This window comes from Eriocheir sinensis, chromosome 55, assembly GCF_024679095.1.
Source record: "Eriocheir sinensis breed Jianghai 21 chromosome 55, ASM2467909v1, whole genome shotgun sequence".
Classification (NCBI taxonomy): Eukaryota; Metazoa; Arthropoda; class Malacostraca; order Decapoda; family Varunidae; genus Eriocheir; species Eriocheir sinensis.
Genome location: NC_066563.1, coordinates 4,719,085 through 4,736,704, shown reverse-complemented (window position 1 = coordinate 4,736,704; position 17,620 = coordinate 4,719,085). Strand labels below are relative to the sequence as shown.

The following is a 17,620-nucleotide window of genomic DNA, read 5'->3' as shown; positions in this document are numbered from 1 at the left end:
TGCTTCTAATACTGTTCCCTTTCCTTTTTCTTATGCTTTTCTCCTTCTTCTTCTTCTTCTTTTTTTCTTCTTTTCTTCTTCATCTTCGTTTTCTTCTTCGTTTTCCTCTTCGTTTTCCTCCTCCTCCTCCTCCTCCTCCTCCTCCTCCGTACAACCATAAACTAAAACAAACAAACAAACCTCAAAATGACACATTAAACCGAGAGAGAGAGAGAGAGAGAGAGAGAGAGAGAGAGAGAGAGAGAGAGAGAGAGAGAGAGAGAGAGAGAGAGAGAGAGAGAGAGAGAGAGAGAGAGAGAGAGAGAGAGAGAGAGAGAGAGAGAGAGGATACAGCCAGGTGTGTGTGTATAGCCAGGTAGGGTACAAGTGAAGGTAGAGATGTCATTGACTTATGCGTGTAGGTGACTTTTATCCGGGTCAGTGTGCCTCTATGATGATGGTGATGATGATGATGATGATGATGATGATGAGGAGGAGGAGGAGGAGGAGGTTGCCCGCTTTGGTGATTTAATCTGCTCGACAGCCACTTGGGGCCTGGGGAGCAGATGAAAACACCTTGATATTCAGTTTACTCCAGACGCAACGAAATGACGGTCGATTCGATTTTTTTAAGGAGTTGATGGTATTTGCATTTACTACTGAGGGAAGATTGTTCCGGTGGCGGATGACTGGGTTCGAAAAGAAACTCCTTCCGATGTCTGTGTTGCATCGACTCGACTGAATGGGTAAACCGTTATTTCTAGTTCTTGAGTTGGGTTGCAGTTGAAGAAAGAGAAGAAGAGGAAGAAGATAAATGTGAGGAAAAGGAACGACTAGAGAGGCCAGTGAACGAATGAGAGAAAGGAAGAAGAGGAGGAGGAGGAGGAGGAAGAGAAGAAGGAGGAAGAGGAGGAGGAAGAAGAAGAGGAAGAGGAAGAAGTGAAGTTTGATTGATGGATTGATATTTGTTTACCTTTCATATCTAGTGTTGCAATGGAGGAGGAGGAGGAGGAGGAGGAGATGGAGATGGAGGAGGCTGACGAGGAAGAAATACAAGATAAAAAAAAAACATGCAAACAAATTAATAAAAATAAACAAAACCAATAAAAGATCAGTCAAGAGAGAGAGAGAGAGAGAGAGAGAGAGAGAGAGAGAGAGAGAGAGAGAGAATAATATAACCTTCAGTGCTAAATATAACGGGCTGGTGGAGGGTTGCAGACAAAGAAATGAAAATGCAAATGATGCGAAGAAGAGGAAGAGGCGAGAGAGAAGGGAAATAAAGGAAAGAGGAAGGTCACGGAAAATGAAGATGCGAAGGAAAGAGTGAAGATGTTACGTAAGAGGGAAGAGACGAGATAGAGCACGATGAAGAAGGGAAGAAGTGAATGTGTAGATTAAAGGGAAGAGAAGGGAAGGGGAGGAAAAGGAGGATGAGGCGAGATAAGAGTTTGATAAAGAAGGGAAGAAGAAGAAGGGAATGCGCTGATTAAAGGGAAGGGAAGGGGAGAAAGGAAGAGGAGAGTGAGGCGAGATAGAATTTGATAAAGAAGGGAAGAAGAAGAAGGGAATGCGTTGATGAAAGGGAAGAGAAGGGAAGGTGAGGAATAGGAGAGGGGAGATAGAATTTAATAAAGAAAATAAGAAGCGAAAAGAAAGAGAAAGAGAGAAGATTAGAAGCGAAAAGAAAGAGAAAGAAAGAAAGGAGGAGAGGAAGAATAGAGTCTGTTAGTCTGTTACAAAGAGAGAAGAAGAGAAGCATACTAGTAGGTTACAAAAAGAGGGAAAGAAGAAAGGAAAAGGGAGATAAGAAAGGGCGAAGCGAATGTTACAAAGAAACGAAGGTACCATTGTAATATCATTTAGAAGGGAAGAGGAAGAAAAAGCGTTACAAAGAGGAGGCGGTTGTTACACAGAAAGACGCGAGTGTTAAGAAAGAGGATGAAGGGAAGACCCGTTTGTTGCATAGAAAGGGAAGATGAGGAAAGGATGATGCGTGTTAAGGAAGAAAGAGGATGAAGGGAAGACCCGTTTGTTACATAGAAAGGGAAGATGAGGAAAGGATGATGCGTGTTAAGAAAGAAAGAGGATGAAGGGAAGACCCGTTTGTTACATAGAAAGGGAAGATGAGGAAAGGATGATGAGTGTTAAGAAAGAGGATGAAGGGAAGACCCGTTTGTTGCATAGAAAGGGAAGATGAGGAAAGGATGATGCGTGTTAAGGAAGAAAGAGGATGAAGGGAAGACCCGCTTGTTACATAGAAAGGGAAGATGAGGAAAGGATGATGCGTGTTAAGGAAGAAAGAGGATGAAGGGAAGACCCGTTTGTTACATAGAAAGGGAAGATGAGGAAAGGATGATGCGTGTTAAGGAAGAAAGAGGATGAAGGGAAGACCCGTTTGTTGCATAGAAAGGGAAGATGAGGAAAGGATGATGCGTGTTAAGGAAGAAAGAGGATGAAGGGAAGACCCGTTTGTTGCATAGAAAGGGAAGATGAGGAAAGGATGATGAGTGTTAAGAAAGAGGATGAAGGGAAGACCCGTTTGTTGCATAGAAAGGGAAGATGAGGAAAGGATGATGCGTGTTAAGGAAGAAAGAGGATGAAGGAAGACCGTTTGTTACATAGAAAGGAAGATGAGGAAAGGATGATGCGTGTTAAGGAAGAAAGAGGATGAAGGGAAGACCCGTTTGTTACATAGAAAGGGAAGATGAGGAAAGGATGATGCGTGTTAAGGAAGAAAGAGGATGAAGGGAAGACCCGTTTGTTACATAGAAAGGGAAGATGAGGAAAGGATGATGCGAGCGTTACAAAGATGGAAAGAGGAAGAAAGGGAAGATGCTGAAGAGTTACAAAAAAAGGGAAGAGAGAGAGAGAGAGAGAGAGAGAGAGAGAGAGAGAGAGAGAGAGAGAGAGAGAGAGAGATACAATCAGGTGTTACAAAAAAAGGGAAGAGGAAGAAAAGGAAGATGCTAGTGTTACAAAGAAGGGAATAGAAGAAGAAAGGGAAGATGCTGAAGTGTTGCCAAAGAAAGAAGGCGCGGAGTATTACACAGAAAGGAGGCAGCGAGCGTTACAAAGAAAGGAATAAATAGGCAAGAAAGTTAAGGTCGAGCGACACGAGTGAATGCAAAGGGAAGCAACGTGACTCGGGGAGGTATTTCCGTGTGCACAGCGGGGGAGAGAGAGAGAGAGAGAGAGAGAGAGAGAGAGAGAGAGAGAGAGAGAGAGAGAGAGAGCATATGCGTTTCTCTGTATTCATTGGCTGTGCGATAGATATTTTTAAGAACAATGGAAGAGAAGCGTTTCCCTGAGGTTTTAGGAACGGAGAAGGGTGTATATATAAAACTAGGACAACAACAACAACAATAATAATAATAATGATACAAAAATAAATAACAACAACAATAACTCGACTTCCATGAAAAGAAATCGTAGTCAACAACAACAACAACAACAACAACTACAACAACGGTAATAACACACAAAATAAATAATGACAATAAATTCAACTTCCATAATAAAAAAAAAACGTAACCAACAACTTGTATGGTTATATTTATACTCTCAAGGTATACGTCACATCGTCAGGGCGAGAGAGGGAGACGTTGCCACATGAATCCCTTGGCACAGCTGACCGGCCGTGTGGGGGGCGGGGGAGGAGGGAAGGAGGGGCTCTACGTTCTGGGGGGAATGGAGGAGGCGTGGCGCGGTGGGGCGGGGTGTATGAAGGGGAGGGAAAAATTTCGTGTTGTGGTGGGGGTTGGTGTGGTGTGTTATGTCATGGTGGGAAAGAGGGGCGAAGTTGGGTGGTAAGGAGAGGGGGACCGAGGTGTAAGGGGGTGTAGGTATATGGCGCTGGCACTGTCCATGGCATACTACTTAGGGGCGTGTCAAAGTGTGGGGGTGGAGGGTGGGGCGGGGCGGCACACGAGTCTATACTGTAACAGGTGTGTGTGTGTGTGTGTGTGTGTGTGTGTGTGTGTGTGTGTGTGTGTGTGTGTGTGTGTGTGATGTCATCTCGGGGTGCCTTGCCAGGGCTTTGTCCCTCCCACAGCGGTCGGGGTAGGGCGGCACACGGCAGTGACGGCACCTCGCGCACTGCCGTCATTACCTCCAACACTACCACAGTGACCGCTACTCCCTGCCGCCGCTCCGTCAGATATCACGAGAGAGGGTCGGTGTTAGAGTCCCCCCGGCAATCTTGGTTTAGCAGTGTCCTGCGTGAGTCATGGGAGACCAGCTGCCGACCTCCGTTTAGATACAGCCTCATAACCATCCACATCCAGGTGTTGTGACGCGTAGCCAGGTGTGTTGTGATGCGCCATGCGGGGACTGAAGCAACAGGTGTGTGCGTGCTTGTGTGGGTGTGTGGCCGACGCGTTATTCGCACCACTCAGGATGTGCTATATATGAAGCCGTGTTTCCGTGAGTGTTGTCATTGCCCGGCGAGCTCTATGTGGGAGGGGTCATCAGAGGGAGGGCCGGGGTACCTACGGTCTCCTTGGCAGCGATAATTAGACAGATTTGCTTCCGTGTGTCCCGCGTTATGTGTAGGGCCATGTCGCGGTCGTCGGGGTGATTGTCGGGTGTACATTCAGCCTCCCTCCCATAGCAGGCCGTATAGTCACCTGTTCCCATGTGCTGACAACGAGTCAAATTTCCTGGTTCTTTGTGTCCCGCGGTAGTGTTTATCAATCGCAGACCCTCGCCGTTATGTATACAGGCATCGCCCCACCCGCCGCCTTTCGCAACAGTCAGTCTGAGCCACGTACAACAAGGACTCAACAGAGTTAAATACACCAGGGGAACTGGTTGCGTCTTGCGATTAGGGACCTCATAATAGGGTACATTAACTTTAGTTTTCTCTGAGTTGACCAACGCTATTTGTAGTGTTTGTATACGTCTGTCACAAATGTGATGTTACGTTATGTACTCTGTTGCGTTTTCTTTGTAGACTTATTTAATCTTTTTTTATCAGACCTGTAACAACAACGTTCGTTATCTTATAAGTTCAGAAAGATATATTGTAAAGGACAGTAGACTGGCGAGTGCAAAAGTGAATATTGTTTTAGAAAATAGCAAACGGCAGCGAGTTGATCGTTGATGTGTTGAGCGCGGTGATGCACTGTGACGTTGTCAGACAGAAAGGACGACCCTCCGAGAACTTGGCCTAGCTGAGTGACAGAACAGTGGGCGGCCCGTGTTGTCTGGGAACTGTGAACGGGCAGGAGCGCCAGGTCTGCGGTCTCCACGTTGTGCTGAGAACATTGTTTACTGAAAAGTGGTGACTATTCAATATTGCGTAGAAAACGGATAAAACAAAGACAGTATGTTGCTATACGCCCGCAAAAAGTCGCTTCGCGATGAGCGCGTGCTGCAGCTGGTGCTGCTGCTCAGCCTGCTGCGCGGCGACCCCGACAGCCTGCTGGGGTCCCTGAGCGGGGCACCGCTTGCTGACCTGCCCCATGATCTCATCCTGGGGTCATCGCTGGGCCATGCCCGCCCCTCCTCCCCCATGCTCATCGGTGCTGACCTCCACCCCAAGAGCATGGACCGCGTGCTGGCGGACTACCAGCGGTCCGTGCTGGAGGACCTGAACGCCCTGGGCCGGTACAGCTGGCCGCCCCAGCCTTCGCCCGTGCTGACCTACCTCCTCAACTCCCACACCTCCTTCCCCTCGCCCCCCTCGGCAGACACGCCGGACCACCACCAGCCCGCCGCGGACCCCGCCACGCAGCCCTCGCACCGCCTGCCGGACACCCCGCAAGACTACAGCCTCACCGACGACCTCACGCCGGAGGTTAGTGGGCGAGGGTCATGTAGGGGTCACGATGTGCTTATTTCTTTAGTGACGAACAACGACCGTGATATCTGAAATGTTATAGTGAAAACTAGGCACTTTTCATAAATACTTGTCTAAAATATTTCTATATTTTAAAAGGAATTCATAAACTTCCACCTTAGGAACGACCTTGAACATTATTTTTTATACGGCTAGTAATTCTATACCAGTGTGTTTGTTTGGTTCAGTATTAGGGTGGTATTAACCTGCGTGATTAGTTTCTTGAAGCAAATAAAACCAAACAAAAAATTGCTGTCCAGAGGAAGCTTAGGTGACTCACACACAGGGCAGCAACGAGTGTTCCTGCCAGCACTGGACAGGCGACCGTTTGACAGATAATCTCCTCACTTAGTCTACTTGACTCCCTTTATTTTTTTTATTTTTTTGCAACTAATTCACTTCAGTGGCAACAGACCCATGAACTCCATCAAAAACATGTGTGTGACTCCTTTCACTAATGCCTTCCTTTGGTTGGGCTGTTGCATCATATGTTTTGTTCATCATTATGCAAAAAAAAAATAATAATGGATGAAAAGTAACAGATATGATAAAATTGATAAAGAGTAACTGATGTGTTTGTCATGCTGAGACAGAATATTTAGGCAAAATCAACAGCATCCCAAACTCTGAAGAAAGGAACGCCAGTATACTCATGTAGAAGAGGAATGAGTCTTAAGATTAACTCAAGCTGTGTGTAAATACTTGATAATCTCTTTGTGGGTCATTTTTCTCTGCCGGTGACTTGTTTACTAGTATAAGATGTATCGTTTTCAGAAAGTTGTTATTGTCTCATTGTAGTCTTATATATTTATGTATATTATTTACTATTTTTTATTGATTTATTAAGCTTCAGTTATTATTTTTTGCTTAAAGTATATTTCATTGATAACCTGTATTAACATCATGAACCAGTCACTTTCAGTTTTTCTTTGCTATTTATTTCCAATTGTGTTTTGTTAATATTATTGCTAACAAGTAATATTTGTGTGGCTGTTAACAGTGTCTATACCTGACCCTTCATTGTGGAAGTTCGTGTATGAATGAGAATCTTGGCCACAAACTTGGTCGGTGCCAGGCTGTGTAAAGCCCCGCCAGGCACATGTGAGGGATAAGAGTATGCATGTATGTATTAGGTAAGAACAGTGAAGCTAAAAATAATAATCACTAAAGTAACAAAAGACATTTTGACTGTGGATATCATTTTCAATCTTTTGTTAAGTCTAATATAATTTATCTTGATACTTTGAAATAGCTTTGATTTAGTGTATTTTTATGATCTGTTTATATTTATGTGTCACGTTGTTTCATTTTTGAACTCCTGTAAGGGAAAGTAGATCTATTTTTAAGTACTTCAAATTGTTCCTTTTCTTTATTATTTCTGAACTAATTGTATTAACCTTTACCCTCTCCGTTCACAGCTTGCATTTACTCAGGCAATTTTCCTCATTCATAATCATTTAAGTTTGTTTTAATTTTTTTCTAATTTTTCAAATGCTCAAAATGGTGACTCAGTTCATTAACTTTTGGGCTTGCTCATAGATAATGTTGTGCTTGAGCCTCTTACTATTTTCAAATTCTCAATCACATTCTAAGATTTGCAATTCAACATAAACTTTCTGAGTGGCTGTCCCTGTAATACTTTTTCCATAGTCTCTCCCTCCATCACCACTTCACATGTGTAGAGCATTAATCTGCTTGTGTCATTAACAAACTTTCTATAGATATGACTGACATGAAGATATTTTCAAGTATGCAATCATTTTGATGGTGACTATTTTACAAGTTCTATACTATTATTATTTTCATTCATTCACTTATTTTATTTACCATCCTGTACCATAGTGACATACAGTTATTTTCATCTCTGTACTTATTTGCAGGACCTGGCACTGATTGAAGCTCTCTGGAAGCAAGATGTTGACCTGGGCGTGCCCCGCGAGGTGTACGAGGATGACGGCATGGACACCACCACGGACACCCCCTCCAAGGACAAGGACCACGGCAAGAAGGTGAGCCATGAGCCGAACATTCATACACAAGGGAACATGAGGATATAAGAAGAATACAAGAGGTCATTTGGCACTAAACCTTTTGCTCTCAGATCTGTACCACATCTTCATGATTACCTATGCCATCCCTCCTTGTTAAATCCACATGCTCTCATAAAGTAAATAATTTCTTCTGCACGTATACTTGTCTGCCACGACTCATTCCATGTTCAGTGCCGGATCAATGCATAGGCCTATTGCCATGTCCTATGCAGCCTCAGAAACCTTTATTTTCAAACACTCTTAGGCTAAGCAGCTCCTAGAGACTGATAAAGTGCAGACCTTTACAGTGGCCTAAGACCCCATGAAAACAGTCAGAAATAATGGCCTAGGGCTCCACAAACTCTTAATCTAATTCTGTATATGCATGTGTTTCTGAAGCAGAGGTCAAGTTTGGCAAGACTATACAATTCTATAACCCCATCAGAGCAACTGCAATAGCACACTGAAAACTCTCTAAATGTTCCCGGCACTCAGTAGTGTAATTTAGAGCTATGAACTCATCTGGACCTCCATGCTCACACCTTTACCTCGCATGATTTTCTCAATGGCCTTCCTTTCACCATCCACTCTCTCACTTCACCTTCCACGTTCCATTACTGAGAACTGCACTCAGACGTTGAAACTCCTCCACCTCCTCCATCTTTTCCCCCTCAAGCTTACCAAACAGATGGTTGCATCTGGCTCATACACTGTGTGTGAAGTTGCAAAATCAGTTACTTCATCTTTTTTCCCTCTAAAACACAGTATTCCTCATAACATTCTCTGTAATGTCTCAGGATTAGCTTCAATATCTAATGGTATATCAAAAGGATATATTTCATGTGTCTGGAACATCTTTTAGTAATAGCAACTGATTTTAACCTGTTCCCAGGAAGTGTCTCCGGGGTGAAGTGGTTAGCATGCCTAGCCATGAACAGGTGGCCTGGGTTCAAATCCCGGTCCAGGCAGCCAGTGCACAGCCCACCCTGCTGTTGATCCTTACTGTCAGGCTTGTCAATAAGTGGACTGTGAGACATGGACACTAAATAGGGGCTTGGAGAGGCAGTTTGATGTCTCTGGCGATAAATGTCTATGTAGAATCGTGGGATGTCACTGGAATGACTTTGTGTCAAACCGGCGACTACTCCGTGAGACTAATTCGTGGCCTATTATCTGCATAGTCCATCAGTGCCAACTCTGGCTATTTGGGCATGTGGCATGTTACCCAGAAGCTGACCCTGCTCATCGGGTTGTCTCTGTAAGAGACAATCCTGAGTGGAGGAGGCCAAGGGGATGCTCACAGAGTTCATGACTTGAGCAAGATCCTTCCAGGAGGTACTCAGGATGCCTAGCAGGCTTGAATCCCTACCCCCAACTTTACCTTTACCATATCCCAGCTGAGCAGGCTTGAGTCCCAAAGGGAAGTCCTTATGATGTATGTTGTCACCATCATCCTCTAGTCCACAGCAAGAAAAAGGTTTTCCCATCGTTCTCTACTTCTTTGTCTGATGTCAACAAACTTAATCCTGTTTTGGCAAATTCTCTAACTTCTTCTCCACACTGTCCACTCTGTCTGCCTTTGCAGCTACGATTACTGGTTTACTGCTCTGTTACTTGGGTTGTCCTTCTGTTATCAATTTTGCACATGATATGCCAAGTCCAACACTGATGAATGATGTGTGTTGCGTAGCCCCAAGTGTGTGGTGTCTGATGTGCTGGATGAGTGTCTAAGAGCAGCTCAGTGGCCACAGGGGAGCATTTTTATAGGGAACTTTGTACATAATGGATGTTTATATAATTTTATCATCATATCTGAATATTCTCAATGTTGGTTTTAAAAAGTTAAAGTTGTAAGAAATGCAACAGGAATCAGAAGTGATGTTTTTTATCTGTAGCAAGAGGTTGATCATTGAGAGCACCAACATTGTTTTGTGTGTCCCATATAAAGCACTTCCTTACCTCCATCATGCAGAAGTCATTGTACTAAAAGGGTCTTCACATATCTGGCAGGTTTTTCATGGCAAACTTGTGTACTGAAAATTTTGGTAGAATTTTTTTACTGAATTTTTGTTGTTTTTTTCAGCCGAAAGGCGACACCACCGTTGACGAGAAGCCTGAGGACAACCTGTGGATGCACCTCAACTACACCGTGGACTCCGAGACCGGTGAGTGTAGTGGCTCTTGTTCTCTTGTCATCCTTTGAGGTGAATACTGGACAAGGGTGAGTAATGTGGCAGTAAGTTAATATAGAAAATAAAAACTACTGAATTTATTATATCCATAGCAAATCAGATTATTGGATTGATGTAGGACGAGTAAGGGATATGAAAAATTCTCATCACTGGATAGAGCTGATGTTAACCCAGTAGCTGCGGGGAACATGTATCTTAAAGGCCCCTCTTAGCGAATTAATGAGAAAAAAATCATCACTCACGCAAACCATTTCATAATATATAGTACCAATGCATTAGTGATCAGTTTGTGCATCATCTATTTGAGGGGTTTATATCATGGTAAAAATCTGGTCCATCACTGGTACACGGTAAAGCCACAAATTTGGCCCGTCGCTGTTACCGGGTTAAGGAGCACTGGTTTACAGAGGCATTCATAATGGTGAGTGTTTATGGGACAGGGTTGGCACATAATGGTGTAATATTGTCGGGCTGGAGCAACCAATGGCATTGTCTGAAGATGGACCACATATAGATACATATTAAAGGTTACATGAAAACCTTCGATGACTTTTCTTCAAGTGTGCTGCTGATATCTCGGATCCCAAACTATATGAAATGGTCAGTGTAAAGCCCTAGTACTTGTAGTCCCCTGGGACCTAGACGGGGCGCCAGGTTGTAAAAGTAAAGTTGGGGCATACGCTGAATCTGCATGTGGCCTCGGTGCTCATCTCTGTTGCATTGCTCCCTGAGTCTGTGGTGTGTAAGAACCTATCACCGCATGACACAGGGCCAGTGTGACATGTGGGTTACCACAGTTCATTTTACCCAGGTTTCCCCAGGTACCCATTTGTTGATGAACCCATACGAGAGGATGAACAGCTGAGTGAACTGCACGCCTACTTCCCGGGCTGGGATTCAAACCCAGGCCCGTGGATTCATAGCTGGCCGTGCTAACCACTACACCAAGGAGGCAGAGGCATAAACCATAAAGACACATAAAGGGTTTTCTTACCAGCAAACATTTTTCACCATCTTCAGCTTCACAATATTCCTTTATTTGACTCCTCTGCCTTTTATTATATTCAGTTGATGGACTCAGCCTGTTTTTATTTTAAATGTTCTGTCTCCTCATTTAATGAAAGGGCCTTTCATCTCTCTGCACCTCGTGAGCAGCTTGGAGATGCTCAGGTTCCTTTGGAAGCTGTAATGTGTCAGTAACAGGCAAAATGTCTGAAGATGGACCGCATATACACTATGGGAATGGGTATTGTACCTTGGTTGTTTTCATGGGAAATAGATGAGAACAACACCATTGAAACCACATATTCACTCACCTGTGTACAGAATCAATGGAACTAGTAGCTTTAGGAGACATCTCAAGCACTAGGTAATTTTTAATGACTGAATTTTTCATCACCTGCACTAATGTTAGCATCTCCATTGTTTTATGGTGCGTTGTTGTAGTTGTGAATCTGTAGGGCTTGATTTGAGGCCTCGTCAGGGTAGTCATCATACAGCCCAAACCTTTTCATACTTCTTGGCACAGAGGTCAATAATAGTGTACCTGGGGAAGGATGGTGGAATCATGAATGTTGTAACCAGCTTTGCATCCTCGGATAAGGGATTCACTCCCAACAAATGCTTATAAACTGAGATGAAGTACTTAAAGGGTTGAGGCAACACACCCATGCCAAGGACTTCACATCATTCCTATCCTGTGATCCTTATTGTGCTGGTGCTGGGCTGAAGAGACACTTTGCTTGGCTGGGAAAATGTTGGTGATTTTCATGACCATAACAGCAATTTAAATCAGTGACACACTACTGCACTCAATCCCAACCTTTGTTTACTCATGATCATTTTCTCAGGACCTCATAACATGAAACTGCCCTCCTTCCAGCTGTTTTAGTATTACATTTATTTTTTTCTGAGAAGAAGAGAGAAAAAAATATAGAATAGCAGTTGCTACAGTACTGGATAGCATGATGAGAGTCTGATTGCTTTTGACTGATGAGGTGGACATGTAGGCAATCTGAATATCCTGCTTTTCTCCCAAACATTCTTGGAGCTGAGAAGTGTATGATTCTCCGACTTAGGTTACCCTACGCCCCTGTCCACCCAGCAGTGAATGGGTACCAGGTACTAATCGGGGGTTGTGTCCTGTCTCCTGGGATCTATTCCCTTCTCCTATAATTCCTTCCCCTTCTGTCTCTCTCCAGCATATGACCGCAGATGTTGCGCCGACTAAACGAAACTTTCCAACTTTTCCGATTCAGGTGCTCGTATTTTTTTTTATGTACCTTGTTTTTTCATTATCTTTGAGTGGCTGAGAATGCATCCCCATTGAACCAATGTTATAATGGCATCAATAAACAATCAGTCACTTTGTTAATGATTTTTAAGGAGCATGACCCAGTAATACAGCGAGGGGTGTCTGTATTGTGTGTGTAATAACAAAACTGTTGTAGCTGTTGTGCCAAGTTATTCCCACCTGGCATACCAAGTTCTCTTCAGGCTTTGCTATCCCCGTAGCCAACCCTTTTTGACCCCCGGAAAGTTCCAACCCACAGCCTGGGAACCTCTACCCTGGCTATATCTTATTGTTACCTTACGTTCTGGCAAGAGGGAGAGTGCAACAATCCTGCTTACCAGTGTGCTTCACATGGAGGAAAATTTGAGTGGGTGATGTTTAGAACAAGATGAATGTGTCTTCTCCTTTATGTATGCACTCTTGTCCACTGAGAGGTCCCGGGTGTAATCTATGGGCAGTGTGGAGATGGAGACGTGTTCTCCTTTCCACATTTGCTTCTGCTACCAAGCAGTTCTTAGGTACTGGATATGTCAGGTGTTATGACCTGCATTCAGTGAGGTGACCCTTTCCATGGTGAAGTGATTAATATGTCTAGCTTTGAATCAGTGTGCCCAGATTTGATCCCAGCCCAGGGCCGTCAGTGCCAAGCTCACCCAGCTGTCCTCTTCTTCAGGCTGCTTGATAAATGGGTACCTGGGGAAAGTTAATTATGGTAACCCTGATGTCCCACTTGCCCAAGGTAATGGGTTCTTATCCACCAATGACTCAAGGGCAAATGAAATTGAGATGAGCACCAAGGCCAAGCTCAGCCTAGCGTGTGCCTCCAAATTTAATTTCTGACCCTGTCTTGTACACCTTTCACCACACTTACCTGTGGCACCATAGCATGGGGGGGTTGGCCCTATGAGGGTAGACCTTACTCACAAGGGGGCACCCAAAGGTGTTTATAAGTTCAATATCCTTCTTGTGTTAGTTCTGTTACTCTTGGCCTTTTAATGAACATAAATGTAAGGTCAGGATTTGTGGTCTAGTGTTTTGAAGCAGTAGGGCAGCAGACTTGCCCCTGGGCCCGGGGAAGTAGGAAGAATATGAAAATTATTATGCATGCACACACACTCACACACATGCACACACTTTATTGGTAAATAAAAGATAATACATGACTCAAAACTTGACTCAGTCCTTTGGAATTCAAAATATTACAAAGCTGAGTGATTGGCAGGTGAGGACAGCAGTACAAGGCTGAATATCAAAGTGGAAGGAAGCAACACTTGGTGGTCTGCTGGGTTTGGTGCTGGTGCCCGTATTGTTCCTGATAATGAGAAAGTGGAAGGAATGGACAGTTTTGCAAGCCTGTTTGTAGATGAGTGGAAAATCCAACTGCTCAGCCACACATACCCACTGAGATATAATGAACATGTAAAAGTAAGGCTGGGGGCATATGTTAAGCTGTGTGTGGGCTCGGTGCTCATCTTTGTGTCATTGCCCATGAGCCTGTAGTGAGCGAGAACCCATTACCCCGGGACACAGGGCCAGTGTGACATCCGGGTTGCCACAGTTTACCTTCTGCAGGTTTTCCCAGGTACCTATTTATCAATCAGCCTGATAGCAAGGACATACAGCTGGGTGGGCCGCTCACCAAGTGCTTAGGCCAGGATTTAAACCCAGGTATGTGCATTTGTAGCTAGACATGCCAACCACTACACCAAGGCTGGCCTCTAACAATACATACAACATATGTAACTGTACCTAATAGGCTATTAATAAATGTTTCAAATGTTTCAAATGTTTCAAGGAGACACTACTGAACATGGAAGACACTTATTCCAGTTCCAGGGGTCCTTGAAGCCCCCCCTGGGAGTGAAGTAAGGAGAGGGTCAGATAGTCATAATAAACACCCACCTTCCTGTGCCATTAAAGCTCAAGTCGCCAGCACCACAACAGTGATATACGAAGGGCTCACCAGCTTAACATTATGATAAAGTACTATTACACTGGCACTCTATGGTAGCGTTAATGATAAGGTATTGCACATTCTTGTATTCATTGGAAGTACCTACACCATCACGACACCTCTCCTCCCAAAAATGACCTCTCTTTTGGCAACTTTACTTTTGTGGGAGCGGTGAGTAGCGGGCTTTTTTTTTTTGGTACTCTTTTTGTTGCCCTTGAGCCGCATCTGAAATAAATATGTGTACTATTGATATTTCTTGTGGATATCAGTGTTAGCCCATCTCTGACTATCCCTTACATAATATACTCTTTTAAGTAATTATTGTCCTCTTGTTTAAGGGATCAGACTTGTACCCCATCTACAAGGGTGCTATTCACTGCTTTGTCTCTTCCATCCCTTGACTCCCCCTGTTGTCCCATCCCCCGTCAGCCCCTCATTGTGTGGCCCCAGCCGGCCTCGGAGGAAGAACCCTCACTAAACAAAGACTCATTATCCCTTGGTGCTGCTTTGTGTCAGGGGAAAGGGAGGAGGAGAGTCACAGGGAAAGCTGAAATCAAATAAAATGCTGGTGCCAAACTTGTGTCCCATCAGTCAAAAATCAAAATTTAATGTCAGATGATGTTGAAGAAAAGCATGATAAGTCTGCACATTGCCATCATCATTTTCAGCCATTACTAGTTCAAAGCTGGACAAAGGCCTTTCCCAATGTCCTCCACTTTTCAGTCCTACTATGGAATATGTCTGTGGTGCAGTGGTTAGCATGCCTAGCTATAGATCTGCCAGCCTGGGTTCAATTCCTGGCCTAGGCAGCTGGTGAGCAGTCCACTCAGCTTTTCATCCTCCCCCTCAGGGTGGTTGAGATACCTGGGGAAACCTGGGGAAGGTAAGCAGGTAACCCGGATATCACACTGACCTTGTGTTTTTAGGTAATGTGTTGCCACCCACCACAAGCTCAAGTTGTATTAACCTATACAGTTGTAGTATGCAGGATTAAAGCTAAACTCTTGTCCAACTTTGTCATGGATATTCTTAGCTCTAATTATCTCTGCACAAAGACTATTGCAAGTATCAGTGATTCCATATGGGAAGACAAAGTGCTTCTCATCGTTTCTGTTTCTTGTTGTCCTCAAGTTATGTTCATGTTACTTTGTCCTTCCTGTGTCCCTTACCAGCAAGTCTTCCTTGTTTAAATGATCAAGGCCAAAGGGGGAGAGAGAGAGAGAGAGAGAGAGAGAGAGAGAGAGAGAGAGAGAGAGAGAGAGAGAGAGAGAGAGAGAGAGAGAGAGAGAGAGAGAGAGAGAGAGAGAGAGAGAGAGAGAGAGAGAGAGAGAGAGAGAGGAGAGGAGAGAGAGAGATCTAATAGTATTGCTTCTTTGAAAATAATAAGTTCTCATAATTCTTTGTATTTCTTATGTGGAAAAAATATTAAAGAATTTATATAGTACTATGATGCACAAAAGGTGTCCTGGTGACGTTGAGGTGCCTCGGAGGGTGTGGTGTTGTAATGTTAATAAACAGCCATTGTGGAGGGTTTCCTGGCCCACAATGGGAGCTGTCACTCCCCGGGTGGAGACAGCAGCTGCCCGCGCCATCCAGGGATCGCTCCTTTGTGTTAGCTTTGTCCAACGCTCGGAGGAAATTCCTGAGGGAGTTTTAATATTTTTACTATTTTTTGATCTCGCAGACGCTGTGTATTGTTAGAATAAAGTAATGCCAATGCTGCCCAGGGAAAGGAAGGTGAAACTTTTATCATGCTGGACATTCTAAATATTAATCCTTTGTTATCTCTCTTTATCCATCTAGAATAAAGTAATGCCAATGCTGCCCAAGGAAGGGAAGCTGAAACATTTATTACGCTGGACATTCTAAATTTAACGCTTTTGTCATCTCTCTCTATATCTGTCTATCAATTTTCTATATTCATTTATTTATATTTTTTTTTTATCCTTATATTCTCACACACCTTTGGGTTAATAGTAGTATGAGCGAGTCAGTATGCAAATAAATGTTTTTCTTTCCCTTCAGTATTGGATTAGAATACTTTGTCCCTGCAAGTGGGTGTAGTTTGTCAGGGAATTAATAAGGCGGCCAGGCCACTCAGGTCCAGCGTTAGCAGATGTATGCCGCAGAAAGTGTAGCATAAGTGGTTTTCTGGAGGCATGACAGGTGATAAATGAGGAACTCTTAAGTAATGAATTTCAATAAGGACTTCCATCTGGCCGCTGTAAAAGGGGTCACAGAAAAAATCCCGGAGGTTCAATACTTGATTAAAGTGAGTTTGATAACCTGACTTCACTGAGATTAATGGTCTGTAGGTTATTAACTTGTAGCGCGATGGAGTCCTCCGCGCCACAACAGGTTTGGCTCGGCTGCTGTTGTTATTTGTGTTCCCTGAGCTTGACCTTGAGAGTGTGACTGTCATGTAGAGATGGCGTGCAGCGATGTTCAGGATGAGAGTTTTGCGATGTAGGGGATGAGAGTTTTGTGATGTAGGGGATGAAAGTTTTGCGATGTTCGGGATGAGAGTTTTGCGATGTAGGGGATGAAGGTTTTGCGATGTTCGGGATGAGAGTTTTGCGATGTAGGGGATGAAGGTTTTGCGATGTTCGGGATGAGAGTTTTGCGATGTTCGGATTGAGAGTTTTCTTTGGTCTATCGTTTGTCTACCAGCGAGGCGAACCAAGAGGCTGTTTGAGTGACAGGACAAGTTGCATCAATACTCTGTGCTTTTTTTTTATTTTTTTTTTTTTACAGCAGAGGAGACAGCGCAAGGGCGTAAAAAAAAAAATCAATAATGAAAAAAAAAAAGCTCGCTACTTACTGCTCCTATATAAGTAGAGTGGCCACAAAGAGAGTTGAGTTTGCTGAAGTTCTTACTGGAGTGTAGATGAAGAGAGAGGAACAGGAGAAGGAGATAGAGAAGGATTTACATAGATATTAAGACCACACAGACCCAATGCTCCAGACTAGATGGTTGATTCTTAACCCTAAGTGAAATTATATCAAATAGAAGATAACCAAGACTTTACATCTCTACTTTAGTGAATATTAAGTTGAAGAAAATGGAAGAAAGTGGAAGGAGAAGAAGAAGGAGAGGGAGAGGGGGAGGGAGAGAAAGATGAACAGAGAGAGAGAGGAGGAAGAGAGATAGGCACATTAGGTAGAGGGTGAAAGGAATGAGAAGAGAGAGAGAGAGAGAGAGAGAGAGAGAGAGAGAGAGAGAGAGAGAGAGAGAGAGAGAGAGAGAGAGAGAGAGAGAGAGAGAGAGAGAGAGAGAGATAAAAGAGAGAATGAGGAGGAAAAGAAGGAGAAGAAGAGGAAGAAGAAAAGCAG

The 17,620-nt window shown here is 43.9% G+C and overlaps 1 protein-coding gene across 6 annotated transcripts in view; it reads left to right on the top strand.

The window, feature by feature from the left end:
• LOC126983935 (endoplasmic reticulum membrane sensor NFE2L1-like) overlaps positions 1 to 17,620 on the top strand; it is a 143,745-nt gene that overhangs the window by 51,946 nt on the left and 74,179 nt on the right. For 3 of the 6 annotated variants that reach the window (XM_050837167.1, XM_050837166.1, XM_050837170.1), the window contains exons 2-4: positions 4,955 to 5,776; positions 7,699 to 7,827; positions 9,932 to 10,013. In XM_050837167.1, the coding sequence (XP_050693124.1) occupies positions 5,306 to 5,776; positions 7,699 to 7,827; positions 9,932 to 10,013 (682 nt within the window). In that variant the 5' untranslated portion in view covers positions 4,955 to 5,305. Of the gene's footprint in view, positions 1 to 3,933; positions 4,151 to 4,177; positions 4,198 to 4,954; positions 5,777 to 7,698; positions 7,828 to 9,931; positions 10,014 to 17,620 lie in introns of those variants that run through there. The other 3 variants (XM_050837168.1, XM_050837169.1, XM_050837171.1) reach the window with 3 other exon arrangements.